We start from the raw sequence: 11,338 nt of genomic DNA, 5'->3' as shown, positions 1-11,338 counted from the left end.
GGCCGAGTAAACCATTGCTGACAAAGAAGCCTATGATGGCTGAATCGAATCGGAATTCGAGATCGTCGCGTCCTGGTGGTTGATGGTGGACCGAGGCCACACTTGAGGCACCGAGCCGTAATCCTTTCCGCCAACATCCGAGCTTTTCATGCACGAATCAGTTTCGGATTGGAAGAAAATTTAAAACCCAGAAAAAGTTGGGTTTCCGGGTGGGTTCTCCTGCCGATTTCAGGTGGCTAATTTAGCGATTTACAATTAATTATGTGTGATGACATTGTATACGATGCTCACTACCTCTTTGATATGTTTCGTCTAATAAATTACTAGTTCCGGCAACTCTTATTTGCCTCATGAAATCATGGCCCCTAGTGAAATCTTTGTGCAATGAGTTTTAGGGTCTCAATATTTGTAAGTCAAGGGGCTTTCTAATTATTTTTCTGTTGGCCAGATATTCTACGTTCATATCTTATGGAAAACTTGTGGGATTTGTACAGTTTTCTTGGTTCCTACTAGAAGCATTTATTGTGGTTTATCATTTGTCTGTTTAAATTATTTGTTGTCTTCTGAGTGTTAACGTTTCAAAGACGGTGGAAGCTGAGCGCATTTCAGTTGATCATGTTGCCCATCTTAAACCATCTGATGGAGGTGCAGCAGCAACTCAGTTCCATTGCACCGCATCTTGTTTCCTACAGCGACTCAGTTCAGCAGCAACTCAGTTCATTTCAGTTGATCATGCTTCCTACAACTCCATCTTGTTCAGTTGCACTGCATTATCTTTTTGGTTAAATAAAATCGAACCACCAGGACGCCGATTCCTGAAATTTAGAACTAAATTCATATCGTTTCAAGGAGTCTAGTGATGAAGCTAAAAGGGTGATCGTGTAGAGACCATCAAAGTATGCCTTCCGAGGTTTGTGGGTCTCTATATTGCCTTGAACGCTTTGCTGTTGCACATGGAGAACTAATCTCCCCAGGACGAATACCTATGCGTATATATATGTGTATATTATAACTCTGAAATTTACTATTTGGATTCCATCGATTTTAGAATTGAATTCACTATAATGTCTCTTTTCATAATAGCAATATTGCATTGGAACTGATATTGTTGTTTTAATTAAAAAACAAAGTTTCAGTGTGAAATTGTTATATCTTGTATTGGTTGTTGGAGATTTGTTCGTTATGAAAATGATATTGTCATGGTCAATATTAGGTTTTATGTCATCCTTGACAGATTTTACTTTTCTTCTATTTTAATAAATCTACCTATTTAGAGTTTTATTGTAAATTTGACATTGTGGATGTATAATGAATTTTTTTTCATTATTATTTAATTTCGCGATTGATAAATGTTAGTTTCTATTCATAGATTTAATCACGTTTTTTATAGTTTGGTTTCAATATACAATAAAAGTCTCGTGTGAACCACGCCACAATTTAATCTTTCATCATTGTATCTTCTCTCCGTGTGAGAGTTCCTTCTCTCTTCTTGAGAGTCTTTTCCACCATCTGTGTGAGTGATTTCCCCACCGTATAAAATCGTTGCTGACGGCCCTCGTTGTAGCGGGGGTTGGAGGAAAGCTTTTCATTTTGTCATCTGTTTCTTAGTTTTTGGGTTAACTTTCCCCCTAGTTATTCCTGATTCAACCAAAATGTCTCTACACAAAGCATGTCTTCCCCAAATACTTTCAATTCGATCTGCATTCAGATTTCAACGCAAATTATTGCGATCATTTGAGAGGGTGCATAGAGCTTCGGTGGACTCATCAGCTCGAGTGTTTAAAACACCACCTCCTTATCTCTATATGCCTTCGATTGCAGTGTTGTTTGGGGTGTTCCCACGGATTTCTTCCACTTTCTGACTGAGATCGGGGGCGATCGGGACAGCTTTCGTGGCTGGGTTCTGCTGAGATGCTTGTTTGGATTTGGTGTTGGCTGGAGGATTGGTTCTGGGTTGATCGGGAAAACTTTGAAGGCGATGGTCGCTAGGGTCAAGAAACTTCTTTTGTTTTGTCTACAGTGCTGGGCTCTTTTTGTTGAGCTTTGTTGGGTTTGTTGGGAGGTCCATTTGTGTGTTTGGTACTTTTTTGTATGTGGGCCTCTTTTTGTAATCTAGTGTTTGAAATAAAATTGTCTCATTTCTTCATAAAGGTTTTACCAAAAAAAAAAAAAAAAAAACATGCCACAACTTCTCAATAGGTTAGCAAATGACATTTTAAAGGTGCGTTTGTTGCACCGAACTATTTCTGATTAGACTAGCTTTAAGGACTAAGCTGGACTAAGCTGGACTGCTTTAGACTAAACTAAGTTGGACTGACTTAGTAAAATGTTTGGTGTAGTATTAGACTAAGAACTAAAATGCCTACCGAGGCCTGGGATCTTTATGTTGCCTTGAAGCTTTGCTGTTGCACATGGAGAACTATTCTCCCTAGGAGGAAAACCTACATGTGTATGTGTATATTATGGCTCAATGAATTTTATTATTTGGATTCCATCAATTTTAGGGTTTCAATGTGAGTTCATAATAATGTCTTTTTTCATGATAGTAATGTTGAGCTTCAATGTGAATTTTTTATGTCTTGTATTGGTTGTTGAAGTTTTGTTTGTTATGGATGTTGTTATGGTCAATGTTAGTTTTTTATGGTCCCCTTGACAAATTATACTTTTCTTCTTTTTTAATAAATCTACCTATTGAGAATGAAAATTATATTGGTTTTATGGTAGGACTTCAACTTTCTTTACAGTATTAAAGCAGGTTGTTCTATGTGTGAAACTCAACGGCCACACATGTTTCATGTCACTCAATTTGTGTTATCACACGTGCTAAGCTTGAAAATTCGCCACACATGAAGAGATATATTGAAAATGAATTTCACATTGATAAGAGGAAAGACTTTGCATTAGCTTATAAGTAAGTTGTGATACTCGCTATATAATTACTAATTGATTTTATGGGAAACCTCAACTTTCTTCACTTCCCATAATAGCAATGTTAAAGTGGAATTGACTTTGTGGTTTTACAGCAAAAAAAAAAATGTGAATTTTATCTATATGTATCATAACTGTGTGAATTTTATTATTTGGATTCCAATTTCAGAGTTTGAGCATGAATTTTACATTGTGGATGTTTAATAATTTTTCATTATTATTTAATTTCGTGATTGATGAATGTTAGTTTCTATTAATAGATATAACCAAATTTTTATATGGTTTGGTTTGGATGTTCAATACAAGTCTCGTGTGACACATGCCACAATTTCCTCTTCTTCCTCCTCAGCCTCGTGCACGTGGGTCTTCGGCTGCGTTATAAGGGTTCAGAGGGGCCGCACTATCGAGATCTTCAACAGCTTCGAGCTCCTATGATCCTGCAACTTAAAATGAGATTGGATCTCCTATTCTCCTTAGTCCAAAACTGTGGATCTCATCTGGATCTATTTTGTAGGAATCTTAAAGATTTTAACATTTTAATTATTCATTGTGTATTATGTGATCAGAAATAATTTAATTTTTTTATTTAAAATTAAACACAAATAATATATAATGAAAACTGACCACACGATATATAATGAACGACTAGAATATGAGGATTTCTATAATCCCCACAAAGTCAATCCGGAGAGTATCCCTTTCCTCGGTCTCTTACGCGATCCCAGACCTCTGTTTCGATAATTTCATGAAGTTAAGCTACCGGTGATGAGAGATGATATCCAATCGATCATATGATGAAATCTCTTATCGAAAGAAGACAAAACTCATTGATGTCATATTAATAAGTAACATATGCTACATATGCCACGCTAGATTTTGAAATTAAAAATATTTAAACCGCTCACATAAACCCTTGATGAGTGTATTGTTTTTTCAGTCGCAATCAAGAAGCAATAAAATTTGGGGATCTGAGAATCTTGAAGAATCTTCGGGGAAGTCTCACATGTAAGGAATTTGGGGGATGTGAATGAATATATTGTGTGGGGGATGTGAATGTATTGTGAGGGGGTGTGCTACAATAAATTTTTTAATGTATCAGAAATACAATTGGGTACACCAATTGTCATAATACAATTGGTTAAAATTTATTTATTCTTTAAATTTCTAACCAATTGTATATTCTACTTGATGTAATGAGTTGTGTTCCTGACTCACCAAAAAAATTTCTCATGCGCTACATGGCTCGAGAAATAAAAAACATGACATAACAAATTGAATCCCCTTAAAAACCATTCCAATCATTTCTCTCCTTCCGTGAGAGAGCTTCTCTCCCAGCGTGAGTGTTCCCAACACCACCACCTTCTTTCTGTTGTCTGCCATGTGTGGCAGTGTTGCTCATGGTGTTCCATGGGCTTTTGTCCTTCGATAGCCAACTGATCTTTTTCAGTTTGTGGTTATCTTTACTTAATGGTTATGCTCGAGGAGCATATCGGTGTTGGATGATGGGATCGGCGAGGCGATGTTTAGTGGTCAGCATGGATTTGTAGGTCGAGATGCACTGTTCTGGCAGAGACGGTAGCAGCGGATTTCTCGATTTTTTTGTATTTTTCTGTTTTTCGGCCTCAACTGTTTGGCTGGGCTCTTGCTCGTTTGGTGTTTGGTCCGTCTTTTGCTTGTTTATGTTTTTCTGTTTTTGGGCCTTTCGTTTGTAAATATGTTTCTTTGTGGTTTATAAAGTTTCCTTGTCCAAAAAAAAAAAACCGTTCCAATCGAGTTGAAAAATAAAACTAGTCCTACCTGAATTGAGTAAAGTTTTTATCCCAAAATTACAAATCATCAACCGAATATGACAATTACATCCGCAACAAAAGTTGCTTTCCGATATTATGTTTTCCAGTAATGGTGCAAAAATCACCTTCCTATCTACACCATCTAATTTTTTTCTTTTCTTTTCTTTCTTTCTTTGGCAAAACATTATTATTTCCATTTCCTTTTTGATAAGAGCATCTCCACCAATTTTAGGAGGACAAGGGTAAGGTAAGAGTAAGGGCAATGAAGTTGGTCTTATTAGAATTCGCTTGGAAATACTTTTAAAATGACTGAAAACGTTTTTGGTGCAAATATTTTTTAAAACAACCCTTAATAAAAATACTAATAAATCCTGGAAAATCACTTAAAGTGCTTCTTGAAAGAAACACATAACTGGTACTTCTTGTAGAAAGCACTTAAAGTGTTTTTGAAACCCAAAAACATTTTATCTAAAAACGTTTTCAATTATTTTAAAAACACATCTAAACGAACCCCTATTAATTTTAAATAGTATTTTTTTTTTGTACAAATCTACCCATTTGGAAAGAGGGAGGAGGGCAAGGAAAATGACAATTACTATTTACAAATATATATTTTTATTTTGTATGCCTTGTAAGTGTGTACTTAGTAGGTTTGTTCTTTGAAAATAAAATTCGTTGTTTATCTCTATAATTTAATTTTAAATACAAAGCAAATATAGCATTATAAACAAACATAATTAATTAAAAAATGTGTTTATTTATTTAAGTGTGTTTAATTTAATTTAATTTAATTAATATGTCGGTGGTTCTATGTATGTGTGTTAATTTAAGGGTAATTCTTAAGTGTTGATAAATATACTCATTCCTATAGTTTGTAAATTTAACATAATTTGCTATCAAATTCGCCATCAACGAGATTCAAACATAAAACCTCTCACTTTCAAGTGAAGAGGAAAATCACCAGACCATAATACTGAGTTATAAAATTAGCCTTAATTTAATTTAATTAATTTGTTTAAATGCACCCACGTGGGTGGACCACAAGAAGAAAAGGGTGTCCCTGTCTTATGAATGAGGATCCTATTGGCTGTCTAATGGGTGGGAAGCAGATTCTCTGTCCTTCCATTTTCAGTGCCCTCCTATTATTGTGTGATTACGGTTAAATCACGTCAATATTTTATATTACTATTTATTTTTGTCTCATTATCTCTATAAAAAAATATAAAATATTAACGTGGCTTAACCGTAACCATACAAAATAGGAGAGCACAGAAGAACATGGAAAATGGGAGGGCAAAGAATCTGCCTCCTAATGGGTGTGGTAGGATAAAAGCAATAATACCACAACCATCCTGCATTTATTTCATACATACTTTCCTATTTATTTTCCTTATTGGCTGTCGACCAAATCTCTAACACTAGCTGAAAATGGCCGATCCACTCATTTCCCTACTCGTGGAAAATGTCGGAGTGAGATTGATTTTGTAGTTTTATCAGGAAAAAAAAGTGAATTTTACCTATATAAAGTGTAACTGTGAATTTTATTATTTGGTTTCTAATTCTAGAGTTTTGATGTGAATTTTACGTTGTGGATGTTTAATGAAACTTTATTCATTATTATCTAATTTCGTGAATCGTGATTGATGAATGTTAGTTTCTATTCATAGATTTAATCAAGTTTTTCTATAGTTTGGTTTCAATGTTCCTGCTTTTCAATGAATTGGATAAATTAGTAGATTGATATGAATTTCAAGAAGTAGTTTTTGATGTGTTGTGGCCATAGGTACAAATTATGATTGAAATTATTCTTTAAGGAAATTGAAATGGCTTTTACGTTCAAATATCGGAAATTAATTTTCAAATGCTTTTATGTTGATGAAATTTAGTTGTCATATTCCGATTGAGTGCACTCTATGTTTGAGTTATAAAAAGAAATCAAAATAATAAAATTGTATAGTTGTATGTAGGCAAACTGACGTTGTAAAAAAAAAAAGGGTAAATTACAAAAAACTACCTCAACTATTGGGTCATTAATAGTTTCATACCTCGTCTTTAAAAAGTTTTAATGTTATACCTTCTGTCAGTTGACTGTTAGTTCCTCTATTAAATGCTGACGTGGCATGAGGCGGGGTCCACTTTTTATTAAAAAATTAATAAAAAATTAATTAAAAAAAAGATTAAAACTATTAATTAAAATTTAAAAAAAATAAAAACTAAACCCAGATCCCATCAAACACCCCCCTGGCGCGAAACCCCAACCCCTTCTCCCCTACCCAACCTGCAACCCAGAAGAAGAAGAAGAAGAAAAGAAAAAAAAAAAACAAAAGCAAACCCAGTTCGTCCCCCCTCCCCCCACCCAACCTGCAACCTAGAAGAATAAGAAGAAGAAAAAAAAAAAAAGAAGCAAACCCAGTTCGTTCCCAACCCCCCCCCCCCCCCCCAACCCCAACCTGCAACCCAAAAGAAGAAGAAGAAGAAGAAAAGAGAGCAAAAAAAAAAAAAAAAAAAAAACCTAGTTCGTCCCTCCCCACACCCAACCTGCAACCCAAAAGAAGAAGAAGAAGAGGAAAAAAAAAAAAGAAGGAAAAAAAGCAAACCCAATTTGTCCCCCCTTCACCTAACCTGCAACCTAGAAGAAGAAAAAGAGAGACAAAAAAAAAAAAAAAAAAAAAAAACCCCAATTCGTCCCCCCCCCCTCCCCCCAAAAAAAAAAACCTGTAACCAAGAAGAAGAAGAAGAAAAAAAAAAGCGCACCCACCCTCTTCCCTCCTCTACACACTCCACTCCTTAAATCCACACCCATTGAAGAAGACGAGATCTGGGTTGCAAGGAAAGGGGGGATGAAGATGGGGATTTTTTTTTTTTTTTTTTCTTCTGGGTTGCAGGTTGGGCTCGGGTTTTTTGGGGGGGGGGGGGGGAGGGGGAAGATGGGAAATGGGTGTGTGGAGGAAGTGCAGGATGGGTGCAGGGAGGGACGATGGATGGGGAAGATGACGCGGCCGCCCGGGGGGGGGGGGGGGGTGTTGATGGGATCTGGGTTTAGTTTAGATTTTTTTTTAAATTTATTTATAATTTTAATTTATATATATTTAGTTAATATTTAATTAATATTTTTTTAGTTTTTAATCATTTTTTAATAAAAAGTGGGCTCGTCTCATGTCACGTTAGCATTTAATAGAAGAATTGACAGACGACTGACGGAAGGTATGACATTGCAACAAATTTCGAAGATAAGTATGACATTGAAACTTTTTAAAGACGAGGTATGAAATCGTTAATGACCCAATAGTTGAGGTGATTTTTTATAATTTACCCAAAAAAATATGATTAGAGAACTTATGTTGTAGCCACTTAAGAGATTGAGGATGTTAGAGCTAAGGCCTGATATAGTAGATACGTGAGTTTTGTTTTGTTTTTGTTTTGTTTTTTGTTTTTTGTTTTTTTTTTTTTTTTTGTTGATGATACGTGAGTTTAATTCATATAAATATAATTATAAATACTTTACGATTATGTGATTAATTAAAATGATTTTTTTTTCTTCGGAAAGATGGATTTTTATTAATTAATATGATTATAAAAGATGAAAACTTGCTCTCATTCCTTTCAAATTAAATATATTTATTGGGATGTTTAGATCTATAAATAAATATGAGCAATGTAAGAGAGAAAAGAAGTGCATTTTCCCTTGATTAGTCTTATTGGCCGGGCTTAAAAATTTCAGATACGAAGCAAACAAACATCTATGGGGATTCAAATAGACAATTGGGATGTGGAGATGAGGATGCCATCACCATCTGCATACAACCATTCTCCTTCATGAATCCAGACTCCTCCAATGTTGATAGGAACATGCTTTTGGCCACCATCACTTTTGACTGGTCTCACAGGACAAGTTGCCAAAGCTCTCACACCAATCTCACATCCATTTACCTCATCAACATCTCTGATGCACCCATTTATCACAATCCCAGACCATCCCATAATTTCGGCACACTTTGCCAACATTCCTCCGGTAACGGCACGCCTCAAGCTTCCTTCACCATCAACAACCAAAACCCTTCCCTCGCCTTTCGTTGCGAGAAGCTCCACTATCAGAGTATTGTCTTCAAACACCTTGACCGTCACAATGGGGCCTGAAAATGCTTCACGTTTTCCATATTTCTGGAATATCGGCGGCACAAGGCGCAACTCTCCACTCTCCAAAAGAACAGCATTTGCATCACAAACATCAGTAGTGGCCAAAGAAGCAGCAGCCAGTTTTCTCCGGTACTCTGAAGACACACCTGCAACTCCAAATCTTTTCTCCAAGTTCAGCCAAAGATCGCGTGAAGAAGTTAATCCAACTGTCAGTGGTAGAACATCTTCAGAGATGGTTGCTTTCATCAAGGCTATGATGCTCTGATCCTTCTCGTGCCAAATGTCGAAGGCCGGATTCGCACGATCATTTCCTTTCTCGTCGGCCAAGAAAGTTGAGGGACAAGGTTCACTTCCATCAACAATGCCGGTGAGCATGTAGCGCTTAAAGATAGCCTCAAACAGCAACTTCCAGAAGAGGTAATTCTCACGCTGCAGCTTTATTGGTACTATACTGTCTATTTTCTGTATGGCGATAGAACTGTTAGACCCTTGGATTGTGGGAGTACTAGGGTGTGGTACGTTCATTATAATTTGAATTTGTTTAAGTTGGGACTAGCTACAAAACTGTGGTTTGTTTGGCTAGAAAATGGGTAAGAAAAACTCAAGTTATATAAACTGATGGCTATAACATCATGGGGTTTTAATCAAGAGCTGTGATCACGTGTTTTGTATTATTAATTAATTAACAAAAGTGAACTTAAAATCTTTTAGCGTGATACTCGTGATAATGAGATTTAATAAATATGGACCGTTGGATAACCAACAGTCCATTTAAATGTGAGCCATTAATCAACCAAAAGAGTCGTTGGGCTCAATTTTATTGGCAGACAAGTGGGAGACATACCCATGTGGGTGGGGGCCGCAAGGGCTGCACTTTGCAGCTTTGAAGTTGGCTGAAGAGCGTGCCTTGAGTGGTGCATGTGAATTTGGGCGCTTGTCGTCCAATTTCATATGTTCCACTCTCACATGTGGACTTCACCATTAATCTTGGTTGGAATTTGGCTTTTTTTTTTAGTTTTAAGACTTAACCCCATTTTAGAATAAGGGTTGGAATGAAATGGGGGAATAGAAGGGAAAATTTAGAACTTACTTCAAGGGTTGGAGTTGGTTTAATGAGACGAATCTGGGACAAAATTTGAGTTTTTATTTAATAATATTATAATTTGGAACGATACAACATTACAACCAGCCACGTTTCTCATTATTTTTTTGTTGGAAACGTGTTTCGTGTATTGACAACGATGACAAAATTAATGAAATACAATACAAGATTCTGTGATGCATGCCACAGCTTTCTCTTGGGAAGGTAATTGCCATGGTTTTTATATGTATCACATGCTATCCGATCAACTTCCGGAGAGAAGGGTGTTTTCATATTTTAAGATACATGCCAACTGTAAGAATTATGACATCAAAGGATGACAGATTCCCACTTGTCAGAAGATCAATGGAGTTATTAGACAAGTTGGTTATGAGCTGTTATGAGTTAGTTCAGATGAGAATCTTACATAGGATCTTTACCCTATAAGATTAACTTATTGAGTTCGGGTAGTCCCCGCAGCGTTATATCTACCAATATAAGTAGTACATTTCTTGCGATTCTATAAACTCTTCTCTCTGTGCTTTCACTCTCTTTCTGTAGTTTTTGAATTCTCACACCAACATCTTCTCTTCTTTCACACAATTATGCACTGCAATTTACTAATCAAAAACGTCTATTCTTTAGGTCGTTCTTGAGGTTGAGGGTGAGGTTCATTATTGTGAAAATTAATGGAACCCTAGTGAATTGATGAGATCATCTACATTGTGCTAACGACAAATGTAGCCCGCCAAACAAAAATAAATCATGTCAATCTCAAGTAACATTTTGGTTAAAATGCATATTATTAATAATTTTAGAGATTTTTTTTATAATCTTAGTGAGTTGGGAGTTATTTGTTGAACGAACAATTGTTTTTATTTTGCTATAAATAGATCTTTATGTTTCTGGTTATGATTTTAATTTTTTTTTTTCCGTTTGTATAAAAAATTGTGAGGTGCCTCATTAATTTTCCACGACAACATTGCGGTCTACATTACTAGAAATTTTAGCAATGGCCATGGATTTTGCCGTGGCTATTGATGGACGACATGTGGCCATTGAGGGTAGGCCACGGATTGGCCATATGCTTGCTGAAGCAGAATAGAACATGAGATCCTGAACATAGTACTTTGGCAGGTTTTGGACATTTTTCTTTTCTTCAAATGCTGGCATATGCTTATAATTAACCAGGTGGTGTGCTCATATGTATTTTAACATTTTATTTTATAATCCGATGCTAGAATTGATGGTTAATTACACATTATATCATAGGTTATTAAGAATAATGCTGGAAGAGATCGTAAGTTCCAATTTTATAAACAACAGTTGATGAATACATAATACAACTACATTGTAAATACTTGCATAGTTGTCAAACGAAACCTTTAAAATTGGTCTAGGC

General features: G+C 35.8%; 1 protein-coding gene across 1 annotated transcript; it reads right to left on the bottom strand.

The window, feature by feature from the left end:
- Window positions 1-8,468: 8,468 nt before the first annotated feature.
- LOC137714118 (putative 4-hydroxy-4-methyl-2-oxoglutarate aldolase 3) lies at window positions 8,469-9,362 on the bottom strand. The gene has a single exon (XM_068453402.1). The coding sequence runs from the start codon at window positions 9,228-9,230 to the stop codon at window positions 8,469-8,471; it is 762 nt and encodes a 253-aa protein (XP_068309503.1). The 5' UTR covers window positions 9,231-9,362.
- Window positions 9,363-11,338: the final 1,976 nt, after the last annotated feature.

The sequence above is a fragment of the Pyrus communis genome, chromosome 14 (assembly GCF_963583255.1).
Source record: "Pyrus communis chromosome 14, drPyrComm1.1, whole genome shotgun sequence".
NCBI lineage: Eukaryota > Viridiplantae > Streptophyta > Magnoliopsida > Rosales > Rosaceae > Pyrus > Pyrus communis.
This window is presented reverse-complemented; position numbering and strand designations above follow the sequence as displayed.

Excerpts from the sequence above, each read along its gene's own strand:
- LOC137714118 (XM_068453402.1), bottom strand. The coding sequence starts at position 9,230 with ATGCTCACCGGCATTGTTGATGGAAGTGAACCTTGTCCCTCAACTTTC.